We start from the raw sequence: 18,974 nt of genomic DNA, 5'->3' as shown, positions 1-18,974 counted from the left end.
AGTGTGTCTTAAAGGTTTGTATGTGCTTTTTAAAAACAAATCGAAACAAAACAAAAAACTTTGTGTCTTTGATACACAAGTTTTTCTACATTTAATACCCTTATTCTTGTTCCATTTAAGGTAACTAACTGCCTTATTGGAAGCCTCAGCAGTCTTATTGGTTCTCCCCTAGCACTTGCCCCTAGCAAAACACTGAGCTCACTCTATCTGCCTTCCACTCTAGTGGGCCACAGGGTTATTCACCAGTGTATTTCTTACACACAGTGCCTACATCAAATTGATTCTCAATAAGCAATTGCTGATTATTGAATTAAGTAATGATAAGGGAGTTAAATGTCTCTTTCTTGGCTTTCAGAGTGTCATTTTGGACATTTTTTAATTGTCTACAGTAGCAGATTTCATCAATGTTGCCCATATGTAAAAGACTAATTATTTGCCTGGTGTTAAAATATAAGTGATCCCAGTGGTGTTTTTCCTCTTTCAGTGATAGTGCTAAATCATGCCTCTCATGAGAGGGCGGTTGCTAGGAGATTCTTTCTCTTTGAATTAATCTACATTTGAATTAATGGTTGGTCCTTCCAAATTTTTCTTTTCTTTCTTTCAGTTCTTCAGAAGATCTGTTTCACTTGATCATGATTTTATGTTACTTCCAATATTCAGTTAATTATTGTTGAACACTTGGACTTGGAACACGTGGTCCTTATCCTAAGATGGTACTGATTCCGTGCGACCCCTACATGAGTCCATGAATACCGTTGGCTTTCACCTCCATTGCCTCTGATCATCACAGGACCCAGTGAAGCTGTCAGAGTTATCATCCGTATTTCATGGAGACTTAGAGAAGTCACATGGCTAAGTGGCTAAGCAGAAACCAGAATTTAGTCTTTTAGCTTTCAATTGCACCTTTCTTTAATCTTGTTGTCTGCTGGACTTTAAACACTGCAGTATATATTTAACAATCTGATGCCAGGAAAGACTAAGTATTGTTTAATAAATGTATCTGATGCATGATTTTTCTGGTTCTCCTTTTTTATGAATTTAAACTTGTCCCTTCACCTTCAAATTTTTTCCAATGAATATCTTTCTAAACACAGATACCAGCAGCCAAATTTGTGTTTTTGAACACCATCAGTGCTTGTCCTTCTTTCTTCACAGGAAAAATGCAGCTTTTTCCTCTGGCATTCATGGTCTTCTGCAGTTTGGCCTGAATCTTTCTTGCTTTTCTTTCCTTTGGTTTTTCTTTCTCAACTCTCCAGGCTTTCCATGTATGTCTCCTGGCTATCCCCTAGTAAGTTTTTTTCTGTCCAGTGTGTGCCTTGGCCCATCTTCTTCGTTCTGGCTGAAATGCACCCCTCTTTGAGCAGCCTTCTCCAAATAAAAATCTGTCAGGTCCACTGAAATCTCATTTGTTCTAGGGAGTCCTCTCTGTTCTATCAGATGGGAAGATGGGAACATGCTTGGAGCACTTCCCATCAGCGTTACTCATATGATCCTTTTTGCATTCTGAATTGCTTAAGGATTTGTGGAACTAAGTATATGTGTGTATATGTGTTGGAGGATAGAAGCTCCTTGATGGGGTGGGGGGGACTATTCTGGAATATCTTTATATTAATACATACATCTGATTCATTACCTTGGTGGCATCTAAAAGATATCTGAACTCATCATTGACCTTTTATACAGTCAGCACACTTTTGGGGGATTATGCATTCAGACCAACAGCTATGGAGATAGAAGAAAAACATTGCTAGAACACAGGCATATAACAAGTTTGGTTGGTGTGGAGAAGGACAAGTGAGCAAGCCTAGATGAATCAAGAAATCTCCCAGGGACCACGAGCCTTGGCCAGATGTGAGGTGGGGGCAGGAATGGACAGGTGGGCTGACCTAGAGAAGGTTTTTTCCTGGTAGAGGGGTTGGTCTGGTCAAGCCCCTGAAAACAAAGGATACTAGGTATGTGTGTGGGGAAAACAAAGTATAGCGGTATAAAGCAAAGAGAAGTGGGAAACCAGGCCAGCCAGTTGTATGGCACTGGCCAGGTATACAGAGGAGTGATGACCCAACATGTAAGTCAGTGAGAGCTTATTCCTGTTTTCTAAGTGGAGGGTTATATGCAAATAACAGTACTGTGTAGAACAAAATATTCTTGGATGTGTTAGTTTGTACCTGCACTTCCACGAAATCTAATAGGGAAGTGAGCATGTAGTAGCACTGTTCTTAGTGCTCTTAGTGCCCCCACTCCCTCCCCCTCCCATTAATGATTAGCTTTCCTGTTTTATGTTCTTCCTTGCCTGACCTCTAGTGGATGTAGTAGTAATCAGCGAAATGCCCAAAGGAGAGTAATGTTAGGATGAAGCTAGTAAAGTACCCTGGAAAAGCCACTGCCCAAATTTAAGTTTTTAACTGGAAGAGATTAGTTTGTAATATGAACATGACCAGAGTGATAATATTTAAATTTTCAAACACTTGGGTTGATAATTCTGTGAGCAGGAACCTTGTCTGATATTTAGTGCTATATCCCCAGCTCAGGATGTACCAAGGGGTCTGATACAGGATAGGTGTGATGCCAAATAAGGATGTGTATGCATGTGAATAATTGTATGCGACTCTGAGTGTGTGTGTGTGTGTGTGTGCGTGCACACACAGAATATCTATACATATATATTTATTTTAGTTCTTTTTATAAAATATTACAATTTTATGTATAGGATCTTATAATTTTCTGTTAAATTTAATGATAATTTTTTTGTAACTTAGTAAATTGAACCTTTTTAATATTATCGTTACACTGTTTATTGCTCTAGGCCACAGTGTTTCTCAGTGAATGCCCTGTTGGCATTGTGTGGCATAGTTCCTCATTGTGTGGGACTGTAATAGACAAGTAGCTGCTGTTTATCATTGTGACAGCCAAAATTGTCCCCATACATTTCTCAACACCCTAGGGTAAAGGAGATGGTGCTGTTCCTTTAGTTGAAAGGTATTCTAAGGTAAACTATTACTATTACTATTAGTAAGGTAATCGAATGAAAATAATTCCTATATCTTAATTTTTATGTAATGCCAATAGACTTGTAAAGCCCTTTGTATTTTCTAAGTAGAGGATTATATGCAAATAACAACAGTTATGTTTCTTTCCAATCCAGTAAATTCTCTTTATGTTGTTTTTATTTCTTATCCCATTCCATACGATGTTGAAGGTAGGTAGATTCCAGCTTTATTCCTGACCTAAGGAGAATGCACCTGATGTTTCACCTGTTAAGTATGAGGATTGCTGTAGGTTTTGGGCACATAGCCTTTATTAAGATACCTTCTATCAGATTAAAGGGATTTGCTACGAGTCTTTTTTATCTTCAAGGGTTATGGAGTGCAGAGCCACTATTAGTTGGATTTTTTCATTCTATACATTCTTTTTTTTTTTTTCCATTCTATACATTCTTAATTCTTTATCTCTCAGTGCTTCATTCTAAGTGATTTCCTAAGATATGTTTTTCAGGGTATGAGTTCTGTGTTCAGATGAGTCTAATCTGCTATTTAACCCATCTATTCAATTTTAGATTTCAATGACTGTGTTTTTAATTTCTAGAATATATGAGTTCACATGTTTAATACATTCATTATGTATATATGAACATACATACAGACATGAGTTTTTCCAAAATGTTCTTTCTTCTCATGTTTTTATTTCTTTATGTGTTTACTTAATACATATAATTGTGCACATATTTATTTTATGATGTCTATCCAATTGTTCTCTTATCCCAAGTTCTTGAAAGCCTAATCTTGCTGTTTGTCATGTCTTCTGACTCTTGCTTGTAATGGGTTGTTTCCTTCTATGTCTTGCCACTTTGGATGGTGAGCCTATCTTTAGAGGACAGTCTGATGCAGCTCTGGGAGGCAGGCTTCTTCAGAGCGGTTTACAGTTAATTCTGTCAGGGATTCAGGTATATCACTGACATGCGACCAGTTTGGTATAAATGTGTCTAGGGATTTCCTGAACTATATTTGTAGAGTAGAACTCCAAAACCACATTGGAGATACACCAATGATTACCAGTTAGTGGGGGATTGGGATCCTTTTCCTTTCTTATCCTGGCCTCCTTTTTCATCTGTGTTCACTTTTTTTTTTTTCCAGTTTAGTTTTTGGTGAGACCATAGCCCATATATGTAAAAGCAGCAATTCCAACTTCTGTCCACTCTGAGGGCTTATATCTAACCTGTAGGATATTAAAATAAGGTGACTTCCAAACCAAAGCACTTTTAAGTAAAGGAGGTTAGATTAGTAATTCTGCTAGGATGATAGATGAGACCTCAGACCCAGCTCTTACTGCTGGATAGCCCATCCTTGCTGGAAGACCTGAGTTTTCTCTCTAGTTAGGGCTTCAGGTCATTTCCTTGACGTCTTGACACACTCTCATAGGCATTTACAAGGATGTCATATATATATATATATATTTATGATAGTAACAGAGAGAGAGAGAGAGAGGCAGAGACACAGGCAGAGGGAGAAGCAGGCTCCATGCACCGGGAGCCCGACATGGGATTCGATCCCGGGTCTCCAGGATCACGCCCTGGGCCAAAGGCAGGCGCTAAACCACTGTGCCACCCAGGGATCCCCGGATGTCTTATATTTTATCTCACATTCCTGAGTGCTTGCTGTGTGGGAGCTTTTAGTTTATCCAAGCTGCCATATTGGCACAAGATCTGTCTGTAGTCTCAACATTAGGATCTCTCTGTCTCCTTTGGTTCATCTTAAAATAGAACATTAGAGGGCAGCCCCGGGTTTAGTGCCACCTTCAGTCCAGGGTGTGATCCTGGAGTCCCGGGATCAAGTCCCACGTTGGGCTTCCTGCGTGGAGCCTGTTTCTCCCTCTGCCTGTATCTCTCCCTCTCCCTCTCCCTCTCCCTCTCCCTCTCCTTCTCCCTCCCTCCCTCCTTCCTTCCCTCCCTCCCTCCCTCCCTCCCTCTCTCTCTCTCTCTCTGTCTCTCATGAATAAATAAATTTTAAAAATCTTTAAAAAAATAGAATATTAGAGACAGTGGAGAGGCTAGAGAAGGGTTTAGGGAGGGAGGGAAGGAGTGGGGGAAAGAGGAAAAGAGTGAGTGGAAGAGAGTGAGAGACAGGTTGGAAAGAGGTAGACAGATGGATAGATAGGTTGATGGAGGGAAGGGGAGGATGCAAATGAGAGTCAGACGTGTGTGTGCAGAGAGATGCAGACACAGACTCAGACCTAGAGACCCAGCATACATAGATGTGTGGACCCAGATATCAGTGCTCACAAAGCCACATGCATGGACTACCCTTGGGGATGCAGGCAGCTAAAAGTAGAGTGAAAACAGAATCACCAAATCTAAGTGTGTGAGAATAATTGCAAGAATAAACTCCAAATTAGAAGAATAAATTCAAAATCAGTGGGATTAGATAACGGCTTTAAAATTAACTGGAAGTTTGGTACCAGCAGCCTGCTGCCGCAGCAGCAGTGATTATTATAAATTGGTCTTCAACTGCTGGGATAAGGCCTGCCTGGTGGCAACACAGAGCAAACCAGTGGAGGGGGCTGGTGGAGGAGTGGGAAGGATGGTCTCAATTTTGGTCTCATTGGACTAATGAATGGGGGAATAATCACTGATTTTTAGGCAGTAGGACAATGGTAATTAAAAAAAAAAAAAAAAGGAAACCAAACTGATTTAAAATTAACAGACTTTGTTTTCGTCATTGCCTTGAAGATCATAGCCAGATATAGAAATGTGTCTACCTAAAGGTGAAATTAAAAGTTTGAGGTTTTGATCGTGTCAGATATTTGTCTAAAAACAAGAAACAGTGATCAACTTGCAGCTGGCAGTGCAGAGAAAAGAGGTAGAAGGTGGAAGTTTCTGTCTGTTTTGTGCAAATTGTCTTTTGTGTCTCCTCTTCTATCTATATTAGACCCATTACATTATAGGCCTTGATGCACTTTTCTGTTTTTCTAGCTTTCCAGACCATATTCCTGCTTATCCGTGGCATTATTTTATAACACTGTTGCTGGTTTAAAAAGCCAAGATGAGCAATTGTGGATCCCTGATACTGTGACATCTGTGGAAAGAACAGAAGAAAATTAGGTTACATGACATTGGAGAATATTGCTGAATCAAACTGGTTGGCAGGCATGCTGTTTGATTCTTTTCAGTTTTGAATAAAAGGATCCCATCATAACCTGTACTCAGCTCAAATGGGACTCAAAGCAGTGTGACTGAATATCTTTGTAATTAACCTGAAGGTGGGGCAGGAGAATCTTAGAATGTCTGTTCTGTTAATATTTTAATTTGACTTCTGTCTTAATATCATCATGATCATTATGATAAAGAAGCAGTTAATAGTTGAAAACTCTTTTTCCCAAGATTTAGGCTGAAGTCAATGCTAGGGATTCCATAACATTTCTTAAAACTGCCTTTTCTCTCTAAAGAATCACTCCTTTAGAGGCTAGTTCATTTTGTCATTATGGATTATCTTATTCTTTTTTATAAGAGGTAGGAGAATCTGTATCAGGAATTTGAAACACTGAAGTTATAAACATCTGTTTCCAACCAGGACTCCTTAGAGAACAGATATTGTATAATGATGGTTTAGCATCATTTTTAGTGTCTTTAAATTTAATATACATCTTTGGAGAGTTTTGTGTCTTTAGCACTGAGCTAGATGCTATGGAATAAAGTTTTTTAATACCGTAAAATTTTAGTAGCCATTCTATATGGGGTATCTATTTGACAGAAATTATACTTATTGCTTTATTTATTTATTTATTTATTTTTAAAAGATTATTTATTCATGAGGGAGAGAGAGAGAGAGAGGCAGGCAGAGACACAGGCAGAGGGAGAAGCAGGCTCCATTCAGGGAGCCTGACGTGGGACTCGATCCCGGGACTCCAGGATCATGCCCTGGGCCCAAGGCAGGCGCTAAACTGCTGAGCCCCCCAGGGATCCCCTACTCATTGCTTTATATGAATAACTTTTTTTAAAACAAGATTTTATTTATTTATTCATGAGAGACAAAGAGAGGCAGAGACACAGGCAGAGGGAGAAGCAGGCTTCCCACTGGGAGCCCGATGTGGGACTTGATCCTGGGACCCCGGGGTCACACCCTGGGCCGAAGACAGAGGCTCGCTCAGCCACTGAGCCACCTGGGCGTCCCTATATGAATATCTTTTAATCTTCGTGGCAGTCCTCTAAGTTAGGAGTTATTTGCCCACTTTGTAGAAGAAGAAAATTAAACCTAGAATAGTATAGCAATTTGCCCAAGGCCATAGAGTTAGCAGAGGTATATGCAAATCTAGATCTTTTACATTATAAAAGGTGTTTTTCTGCTTCACAATTTGAGCCTCTCTTTGGGGGAATGAAAGACTCCTAGAATCCAGGATAGTTGACTTCTAGCTTTCTTAATGTGGGTTATAGAATTTGTAGTATTCTTAATGGCTTTTTATTCTTTTTGTTTTCTCCACTGGTACTTCACACCTTAAAATTAGAAGGATGATCTAGTGCAGAAACTTGATCTATTTTGTTCCCTTCTGTATCTTGTATCTTCAATATGTAGAACTCAGCAGTACCTGAATTCCACTTAGAAGATGCTCACTTTAGTTGAATGAATGAATGAAAACCATGGCAGGTTGGACTGGACTTGATAAACACCCACAATATTCATTTATTCTTTCTTTCCCTAGACCTCTACTCCTCACCTTGCTCAAGAGCACAGATCTTCCCTCTCTGCCTCCCTCCTTCTCTCTAAATCAATCAATCAATCTTTATTTTTGTTCAAATATTTTACTTATTTATTCATGAGAGACACAGAGAGAGAGGCAGAGACACAGGCAGAGGGAGAAGCAGGCTTCATGCAAGAAGCCTGATGTGGGACTCGATCTGGGGACTCCAGAATCACGCACTGAGCCAAGGGCAGACACTTAACCACTGAACCACCCAGGGGTCCCTCAATCAAAATTTAAAAAGACAAAAAAAAAAAAAAAAGAGATAAGAAAGAAAAATATCACTGAGCTGAACTGAAATCACTACACTCTTCCAAATGTGTTCCAACTCACTGTTCACATTTGGGGTATCATTTTTCCTGACTTTCTGCAATATGGGGATTTTTTTTCTTTATGGCTAAAAGAGCAATTTTGTCATGTTTGACTTCATAGTGTAATTTTGAGTGATATGGCAGGTTTACTTTCTTTGGCTTATGAGAATGCTGCCTTTTCCCATTTTTTGTTCCTGAAAAGTTGGTGTTCCCTTGGCAAAGTGCATATTGTAATTGCCATATTTCTCGTCAAGACCTGGAGTTGCTCTTTTAAACCCGTATGTAAGAAACACTGGGCAGTTCCTTGTACCTTTGTATTCTGCTGTTGTACATATTTAAATCAGTGCTGGTAAACTGGGTCTTGTGGTTGGCCCACCTTCACATTAACAAGTAAGAGAAATCTGGCCTTCAGACTTGTCCCATGCAAAGTTAGCCCACTGGACTACACCTGGCAAAAGTTTTATTACTCTCCATGCTATGGTTATGGAATGTGGATCTGGGTTAGGATTGGAAGAAATGCAAATCAGCATGTTGTTAAATACTTTTTTCTGAGTAATGCACTGGCAGCTTGTGCAAGTGTTGAGAAGGTAGTAACATCTGGCCATGCTTGCAGATAAAAATGAGCTGATTCTCTCTGTTTTTCTTAGCAGTGCTATATGTACTCTTGCATCTAGAAGCAGAGATTTCCTTGATTTTTCTTTGTGTAGAAACTTCCTGGTTATCTCATCCAAGATCTAGGTCCTAAAATTTTAATTCCAGGGAGAACTTAAAGATTGTGTGAACCCAGCTTTCAAGGCTTCTGGATTTTCCTCTGTGCCAGCTTTTGCCTCCTTCTTAAAGAGTTAAGTCCTTGTAGGGCAATCAGGATCTGAGGCAAGGTCTGGCCTAGGTAAGAGTAGTAAGGAAAACTCTGGTCTCCAGATTTCAGGTGGAGACCAGAGTTTTGGTTAAAGTTCTATGATTGCACAGCCAGACCCTCAACCTCTGTCAGCTTCACTTGCCTTATCTGCAAGTATCATGTCAATTCCTGATCGTGAAGACTCTTCTGAACTCTACATGACTTCCTCTGTGTTTCTGAACTGGGTAGGGATGATAATTGACCTGCCACTCATGCAAGAAACCACCTCTGACATAAGTGAGTTTTAATATTCAGACCTGGAATTATGACTTGGCCATAAAGGAAACATGATAATCTCTTCCTTTATCAGACTTGGTAGGGATGGTATGAAACATGATTCCTGCTCCTTGGGCTCTGCGTGGAAGGACAAGCAGTCATCCTCCCCTGTGGCCCTGTTCTGTTTAGACCAGGAAATGTCGTGTACATGCATAGTGGCTGCTGGCAGGACGAAGGCACCTCCACTCAGGAGTCCCTCACAGCATGGTGTCTTTTATCATGAGTTCCTACAGCACGTAGCCAGTGCTTGTGGGGAGACACATCTTGGTGGCTGTGTGCCCCTGACTTGTGGGGAGGGGATGCGATAGCCACAGCCAAGAGACCGCAGTGCATCTCCTGGAAACACCAGTGCCTGCTGGGGAAATAACAGCCCACCTACCTAGAGGATCATGAAGGCCTAAATCATTTTTCACAAGTAGTTTTAAAACACAGATGTTTGAAATTTCATAAGTTAACAGAAAATATGCTCAATGCAGGAAATGTAGAAAACATGGAAAAGAAAAAAGTCTCCCTTGCATTATTCAAAGGTAACCAAATATTAGTGTATATATGCTATACCTATGCATAGTCCCTCCAAAAATATCACCTGCTTTCTGCACCTAATGACATATGGTACTGCTATTTCCTTGTGAATCAAATATTCTTCACGTTTTTTGTTTTTAAATTATGTATAGTTGACATGTTACATTAGTTTCAGGTGTACAATGTAGTGATTCAACGATTCTATACATTATGCTGTGCTCACCATGATTAGTGCAGTTCACATGATTATTTTATGGTGGCATAGCATTCCAGTATCTAGGCACACTATTATTTACTATAACAAATGCCCTATTATTGGCAGCCCTTTCAGAATCTGAATGTCTCCATTCTTAGCCGTTTCTAGGGTTTGTGACCATTTTAGCATAGAATCTTATCTCCAGGGATTGTCCTCCAGATCTTCTTTTTTTTTTTTAATTTAAATTCAAGTGATTAATAGATACTGCATATTCATTTCAGAGATGAGTTCAGTGATTCATCAATATTATATAATATTCAGTGCTCTTAACATTGTGTGTCCTCTTTTTTTTTTTTTTTTAAAGATTTTATTTATTCATGAGAGACACAGAGAGAGAGGCAGAGACACAGGCAGAGGGAGAAGCAGGCTCCATGCAGGAAGCCTGATGTGGGACTCAATCCCAGGACCCCGGGATCACAACCTGAGCCAAAGGCAGATGCTCAACTACTGAGCCACCCAGGTGCCCATAATGTGTCCTCCTTAAGGTCCATCACTCAGTTACCCCATCCCTCCACCCCTCTCCCCTCCAGCAGCCCATTTGTTTCCTATGATTAAGAGTCTCTTATAGTTTGTCTACCTCTCTGATTCCATCTTGTTTTATTTTTTTCTACTTTCCCCTATGGTCCTCTGTTTTGTTTCTTAAATTCCACATTTGCTTAAGATTCTATGATATTGTCTTTCTCTAATTGATTTATTTCACTCAGCATAATACCCTCTAGGTCCATCCATGTCATTGCAAATGGTAAGATTTCAATTTTTTGATGGCTGAGTAGTATTCCATTTATTCCATTTTGTATGTCTATATCTGTATACCACCTCTTCTTTGTCCGTTCATCTGTCGATGGACATCTGGATTCTTTCCACAGTTTGGCTATTGTGGACATTGCTGCTATGAACATTTCAGTGCAGGTGCTCCTTCAGATCACTACATTTGTATCTTTGGGGTAAATAACTAATAGTGCCATTGCTGTGTCATAGGGTAGCTCTATTTTCAACTTTTTTTGAGAACCTCCACTGTTTTCCACAGTGGCTACACCAGTTTGCATTCCCACCAACAGTGTATGAGGGTTCCTCTTTCTCTGCATCCTCACCAGCATCTGTGGTTTCCTGTCTTGTTAATTTTAGCCATTCTGACTGGTGGCAGGTAATATGTTATTGTAGTTTTGATTTGTATTTCCCTGATGTTGAGTGATGTTGAGCATTTTTTTCATGTATCTGTTGGCTGTGTGTAGGTCTTCTTCTTTCAGGACATTTTTAAACTTAAAAGCAGTAGGATCTCAATTCCCTAAGAAGTGACAGTCTTGTGTTATCTTGGCTCCACTATTGGCTTGAAGCAGAAAATCTTTACACTTTTTGCTTGTGGTATTTTACAAACCCCTAAAGATAATTTTGATAATAAACTGAGTCCAGGAAAACTGCTCTGCATAAGGGGGCCTGCCTATGTATTTTTCAAATATCTAGATTAAAATCTCATTAGACAGTCTTCCACCCATCCCACTCCCTCAAAGAAACCCCCCAAAACTGGTCCAAAATGGAGATTAAGGGAACAAACCAAGAAATTGCAGTGCTGACACTGTCCAAGGCTAGGGGATTGAGTTTGTTGCTCTCCCACCAACATGGAATACTGCAGGCACCTTGTTTTTCCAGTCAGTACTTCTGTGGGGACTGTGAATTAAGGTTTTGGAAATTAATAGCATCCTTCATGGTTGGGATTACATATATGCCCTCAGTTTTCATATGCTGGAGTTCTCAAAAAAAAAAAAAATTGGATAGCACATTGGTTGTTTGACCTTTTTGTAACAAAATCCTACTTGAGCAGGAAACCCCCTCACTAAGGACTCATTTTCACCAGATTTATGGCCTCATTTTATCTAGTTCAAATTGAAGCAAGTCTGAGAAGTTGTCTTTTTTCCCTTTCCTCTTCCATAGCCTTTAGGTATGAAACCGCTACACTTTAGATATAATTTTAATAGCTGTCACAGAAGGAGGACCAGATAATTGAAACAGCATTACATATTCAGTATGCATTAATTAGGAACCCAGTGTAAGGTCAGTATACTGGCTATATAGTCCAGTAAGCCATTGGTTGATGTAGGGAAGATGCCTCACTTCAAAGGATTGCTGAGGGGAGACTCTGGATAAATGGTTTGGTGTTGCTTCCCATGTGTATATGGACATCTTTTTTTCCTTTTATTTTTGACTTGACTAGCTATGAAAACTGAGGGTAGCTGCAATCCATTTTTGTTGGTGTCAAGTAGGTGTCTTTGCAAATTTAAATTTATTGGAATAATTGTATTAATTATTAATAAATTAATTGAATAAATAAATACTAACTACTCAAAATAGTTTTCTTTTTTTTATAATAAATTTATTTTTTATTGGTGTTCAATTTGCCAACATACAGAATAACAAACACCCAGTGCTCATCCCGTCGAGTGCCCTGCTCAGTGCCCGTCACCCATTCACCCCCACCCCCTGCCCTCCTCCCCTTCCACCACCCCTAGTTCGTTTCCCAGAGTTAGGAGTCTTTCATGTTCTGTCTCCCTTTCTGGTATTTCCCACACATTTCTTCTCCCTTCCCTTCTATTCCCTTTCACTATTATTTATATTCCCCAAATGAATGAGACCATATAATGTTTGTCCTTCTCCGATTGACTTACTTCACTCAGCATAATACCCTCCAGTTCCATCCAGGTCGAAGCAAATGGTGGGTATTTGTCATTTCTAATGGCTGAGTAATATTCCATTGTATACATAGACCACATCTTCTTTATCCATTCATCTTTCGAGGCTCCTTCCACAGTTTGGCTATTGTGGACATTGCTGCTATAAACATTAGGGTGCAGGTGTCCCGGCATTTCATTGCATCTGAGTCTTTGGGGTAAATCCCCAACAGTGCAATTGCTGGGTTGTAGGGCAGGTCTATTTTTAACTCTCAAAATAGTTTTCATTCTGATGCTGGAAACTGATTTGAAGACCATTCTGACTTTCTAGTCATTTTGATTTTCTCTCTCCCTTCCCAAACTTAATTCTTTTGTTTTCCTTAAATATTCTTTCCCAATGGAATCTTTTTTTTTTTTTTTTTTTAAACTGGAAAAACTCTTCTATGATGGGATTCTAAATTGTTTATACTCTACTGATAAGTTTCAAGCTCTTGGAGATTGTTCTGAGGCAGGGATTACAAAACCAAATGCACATAGGGGTAGGAAGGTCTGAAAGTGAGGAGCGTACCTGAGGAGTGTCAGGGAGCTGGAGGGTTGACCACTGGAGACTGGAATCCTAGGTCCCACTGGGAGGGGTTGGCAGCTGCTGCATTCCAGCCCCTTGTGACCACTGGGTGGGAGCCCAGTATTGCCAAATGATCTGATTTCTTAAGAGAAGCTGTAAATACAGACATTTTTCTTTGTGGTTTATGTTTGAAATATAAAAATCATAATATGTTGGTTCAGACTTTAAGCAAATATATGGACCAAACAAACTATATCCCTGGCCCTGGATTATGCCCACAGATGGCCAATCTGTGGCCTTTGCTTTGAAGATTAAGGTTTGCCTTTTTAGAAAATAACAGTCTTAATCAAACAGTTTGTAGTTGCTCATTTGGCTGAGAAATTCTATTTCATTCACCTTCAACAAGGAATATTACTCACATAACTGTAGATTTTAGATGAGTCAGTTGTAGCACATAATTCTCCTTGAGTATCACAACTCTGTCTTGCTATTTTATAGTATCCTCAGGTTTGTAGTATCCAGAGCAGATTTTTAAAAAGAAAATGGGAGTTTTAGGCCAACAGATCTCCCACCAAGAGTCTATCTAATTTTTATGTGTTACTTTCTCAAATTTCTAAATAACAGTGTTCTCGTTGAACTTAGAAGAATATATTAACATAATAACTCTAGGTTTTTTGCCAGAATCCTTGGATATATTAGCAATTTAAGGTTAAAAAAACTGAAAATAATCTTGACTCCTCTTTGTTACCAAATGGATATTTATGTATATTCTTTTTCTTTCTTTAAAGATTTGAACATGGAATTCAATCCTTCAGACCATCCTCGGGCCAGCACAATATTCCTCAGTAAATCTCAGACGGACGGTAGGTTACTAATTTGTGTTTCTTAGAACAAAACCAAAGGCTCATGTTGGTAACCCAAGTCTTGATTTTCCACTGCATGTGATTCTTAAGGTAAAAGTAGAATCCTCTTTAGCAACCCCCCTGTATATTGTTTGATGATGTTCTCTTTGGGTTTCTTCTTTTTGTATGTAGTAAGTTATGTTTTTAGAATTTCCATTTTGAAGCAACTATCCTCATTTTGCCAATCAGCTACATTGTTTCTACATACACTTTAGTAGTAGCAGTTTTTACAGGAGAGTCAGACATTTTCCTCTAAGAATTGATATTTGCATAAATCTCTAAAGATCAGAAGTGTTTGGTTTTTTAGACATTATAGTTGACAGTTTGTAAAAGAAAGCAAAATATAATCCTTACATCAAATCATATCAAATCCCTGTTATCTCAATTTGCCATTTGAGAGCTGAATTAAACCTATAATTGTTTCTTTTTGCCAAACTTTACTACCCAGCTTAATCTGCAGTCTTTATGGTTTGTCCCAGATGTGTGGAATTTCTGTTAAGGGTTTTTCACTCTTTTCAGCCCTAGCTTATCTCACTGTTCCTGGCCCCTGGCTACAAAAGACAGATAAAAGTTATACAATATAGTGAATGTGAACCTTCTCAGTTGGCTTCCTGTGAAAGAGTAGCCAGGGAAATTTGTTGAATGACCGTGTAGTGACTGGGATATTACATTACAATGCTGGAGTCCTGTGTGACTCAATCCCTGACTGTTTTTGGCAAATAACTAAATTCTAATTAAGAGAAAATCCTAAAAAAAAAAAAAAAAAAAAAAGAGAAAATCCTAAATTGATGAGAAAATAATCAAACATTTGTAAGGCAGAGAGTTCATTTGTAAGAACTGATAACTTTTCGGTAATGGTTAGGGGACAGTTTTGACATGGCGGAATGCTAAAGTGATTCTGGTGATCTTTACTTAAGCTACTGACTTGATCTGAAAGAATTTGGTACTTTTATAAAACAATCAGTGTTTCTATGCATAAGAAGAAATAATCCTCAGCATCAAATACCTGTGAAATAAGTTTTTAATATATTGGGTTAAAAACAAAAGAGGGTATTTATTTCTTAGCCTGGTAAAGTGGGAAGCCATTGGGAGGGGTAGGCTATTGCAAGGGAAGAACAATGACGGTGGGGGGAGGAGGGTTTGGGACAATGAGAATCTAAAACAATTTTGTGCCTGTAATGATGCAAGGTTAGCATACTTTCAGGTTTGGTTCTTGTTTCCTGTGGCTTCAGCGTACAGACCAGTATCATTCAGGAAATTTTCTAACTAGAATCAAATGGAATTGCAAAGAGCTTCTTAAGTAGATGTCATGTACCTTGATTGTCATGGTAAAATGAAACTCAGCAATTTTCCAAATTGCTAACAGAAGTATGGCTCCAGAAATGAGTTAGAGAAGTGTATCTCCTCCCTTCTTCACCTTTAGTGCAGATTTTATTCCCTCTTCCCCTCTGGAACATCAGGTGCTTCTGTTGAATCCTTCAATTTCTTCTTAAATGCTGGATCTTTCCATTCAACATAGGAAATACAAGAAAAGGAAAGATGAGCAGCGGCTTCTCCCTGAGGTTTCCTCTCTACTCTAGTGAAATCTTCTGTTACCACCTCTGCTTCTCTGTCCATTCACTTTTCCACTGGGCATCTTCCCACCACTGCCATTCTGAGGAGCGGTGTTGTAAGGTTTGCTTCTGTTAGCTATTGACCTCCTAGGCGGCATTTGTTGCCCTGACTTTTCCTTGCTACTTAAAACTCCTTTGGCTTTTTATATTCAGATAGACCAATTTGCTGAAAACAAGACCCTCCAATCAACCAATTGCTTTATAAATAATTAAAAAGTAGGTTTTAAAAATAGGTAAACTTGATAACTTTTTTTTTTTTTTTAATTTGGTAACTTCAGTGAGTTAATTCTTTGGTAAATTGATTATCCATCAGGGAACTATTTGGGGACTTGGTCCTGAGAAACCCTCCCTTTTCTTAAGATCCTTCTCAGGCATCTTTAACCAAGTTCTTCTCTGTTCATCCCTTTACTGTTGGTATTTTACAGGGTTCTGTGCTTTATCCTCTTCTGGGTTTGCACACAGTTCATCATGATGTCTATTTCTTTTTTTTTTTTTAATATTTTATTTATTTATTCATGAGACACACATACACACACACAGAGAGAGAGAGAGAGAGAGAGAGAGGAGAGGCAGAGACACAGGCAGAGGGAGAAGCAGGCTCCATGCAGGGAGCCTGATGTGGGACTCAATCCCGGGACTCCAGGATCATGCCCTGGGCTGAAGGCAGGCGCTAAACCGCTGAGCCACCCAGGGATCCCCATGATGTCTATTTCAACTATAATCTCTAGCCAGATTTTTCTCTGCAGTGTTCACATCCCTTATGTCCATTTGCCTGCTGGACATTTTGATATCTTTGTGTAACTCAGCATGTCCCAACCAGACCTCAGGAGCACAGTTAACACCCTGCATTTCCCGCTCTACCCAGGTCTCCAAGCCAGGGGAGGCCTTGAATTTTCTTAGATTCCTCCCTCTCCCCAGTCTCACATTCTGGCAGTAATGCTGGAGCTGACTCACACTGACTCGCAGGAGCTGATTGCACATTTCTATCCAGTTCTAAGTTCAGTGACACCATCTAGGAGTCTGAAAAAAGCCAGGAAGGGAACTTTTACCCCATAGAAATTGACAAATGCTACAAATCAGGGCATTTTTTAAAGGCAGATGTTAAACATTTACTAGCCCGCCATTACAGCCAAGTGATTGAAGGTATATTACTTTTTCCCTCATAAATGTTCCTTGAACCTGACAATCTCTTCCATTCCCATTGTGCCCCTTCATTGAGGCTCCCTGTTTTCTCAGTTGGAGGCTGCAGCACATGTGGCTCACCTGTGGCCTTACCTTTCCAGTCCGATGGCTGTACATCGCCAGGGAAAACACTTCCTGTAGTTCAGATGTGATTATGTCACTTGTTTGATTAAACTTATTTAATGGCTTCCTTGTTGCCTTAGAGTTAAATTTCAGATGCCTTAGTATGGTCATAGACAAGGCCCTTCATAATCCTTCCTCTGCCTTACTTCTCATTTCACTGTTTTCCTTTGCATCTCCATGCTTCAGCCCTGTGGAATCCCTTGCATTTCCCCACTGGTGTGCCACGTGGTCTCCTGTGCCTTTGCATTTACCTGGATTTCCTTTCAGTCTTCTACAGCTCATTTCTTCAGTCTCCAAGTCTCATCCCTGAAGGTGCCTGTTGCCTCGCAGGCTGGGTTACGTGGGCCTTTAGTGAGCTCCCCCTGTAATATGTGAAATCTTTCTTCCTAGTCTGAACCATATTGTGGTATTTAAAACTATTTTCTTGTCTGTGTTGCCAGCTAGCTCCTAGAGGGAAAGTGATAATAGATCTCAGTATGCCCTGTGCCTTGCTCTGCCTGGTACAGAGAATATGTTCAACTTTGGTGATTGAAAGAAGGAAAAAAAATGACAAAGCCACCAGACATTTTTGATTTGTGATCATTCTTTACTTGTACAAACTTAACATTTTCATTACAAGACCCGAGAACTTCTAAGAGTATTAGAGCAATAAAAAATTATGGGCTCCACGTACACCAATTTATTTTTTATTGGAAGAAATGTTATAACCTGAGACTTTAGAACACACAGCACCTTTTAGATTCCTTTCTTTTGAGTCTGGTGATCTCCCCTCTCTTCTTCAGATTGATGTACTCCTTTATTAGTTTGTACTAGGTTTGTGGGTAGGAGGCTTTTGTCAGGGTGATGGCAGTTATGTTAGGGTAGCTCTTGCCAGGGATCACAGCCAGGTGCTCTTTTACCTTTGCAGCTCTCTGCTCTGCAGACCCACCATCCTCTTTCCTTCTCCAGCACTCGAATGGTCTGATGAATGTGCTCTATCTGCCATGCTCCCCAACAGCCAACTGTTCATTATTCTGCTCTAGGTGGTACTTGTATTAAGTCTTTTGGAGTTAAATTAGAATCTGTTAAGTTCCTTTTCCCTCTGATATCAAAGAGATTTAGGCTGGCCTTGGATCCTTTCTTTGTTGAGAAGGAGACTGGAAACTTTACCATAACAGAATGATAATGGAGTGCTTGCCTAATTAGATCTCTGCCAGCTGGCTGAAGTTAGGGATATTCTGTCCAAGCCAGACTGACTGCTCTCTCAGTTTCTTCTTCACACAAATGGTATGTCATTGCAGAATTTCTTTGTGTGAGAGCCACTCAACAAAGAAGGGACCATGAGTTCCTTTAGGGAGTGGGTGGGGTCCTGAGGAGGTGCCAGGTGAGAGAGAGATTAGTTAGCTTGGCCTCCCTTGGCTTTTCATGCTATCATTTTGGCTTGTGGGGAAGAATTATAGTTCTTAGTGGTTTTTCCTTTTCTAAACTATTTTAATTCATTGTTTTCTTTTCTTTTCTTTTCTTTTCTTTTCTTTTCTTTTTTTCTTTCTTCTTTCTCTTTCTTTCTTTCTTTCTTTCTTTCTTTCTTTCTTTCTTTCTTTCTTTCTTTCTTATATTTATTTATTCATGAGAGACACAGAGAAAGGAGAGAGGGAGAGAGAGGCAGAGACACAGGCAGAGGGAGAAGCAGGCTCCATGCAGGGAGCTTGACATGGGACTCGATCCCAAATCTCAAGGATCAGGCCCTGGGCTGAAGGTGGTGCTAAACCGCTGAGCCACCTGGGTTGCCCTAATTCATTGTTTTCAAAGACACGAAAACCTGTTCTTGAGTATTAGAAGAAAGCAGTCAAACCACATCTTTTTAAATTTTAACTAGTATGGTTGTCTTAAAGAAGAATTTGGACAAAAATAAGAACTTTTGTATATGTGTTTGTGTGTATGTATAATCTTTGAGTT

The 18,974-nt window shown here is 39.6% G+C and overlaps 1 protein-coding gene across 7 annotated transcripts in view; it reads left to right on the top strand.

Moving 5' to 3' along the window:
• The window catches only part of CCNY (cyclin Y), a 235,079-nt gene that overhangs the window by 138,696 nt on the left and 77,409 nt on the right, over positions 1-18,974 (top strand). For all 7 annotated transcript variants that reach the window (XM_026000812.2, XM_072749172.1, XM_072749173.1 and 4 more), the window contains one exon: positions 14,008-14,082. In XM_026000812.2, the coding sequence (XP_025856597.1) occupies positions 14,008-14,082 (75 nt within the window). The remainder of the gene's footprint in view (positions 1-14,007; positions 14,083-18,974) is intronic.

The sequence above is a fragment of the Vulpes vulpes genome, chromosome 2 (assembly GCF_048418805.1).
Source record: "Vulpes vulpes isolate BD-2025 chromosome 2, VulVul3, whole genome shotgun sequence".
NCBI classification, from domain to species: domain Eukaryota; kingdom Metazoa; phylum Chordata; class Mammalia; order Carnivora; family Canidae; genus Vulpes; species Vulpes vulpes.
Note: the sequence above shows the minus strand (reverse complement) of the source record. Positions and strands in the feature narration are given on the sequence as shown.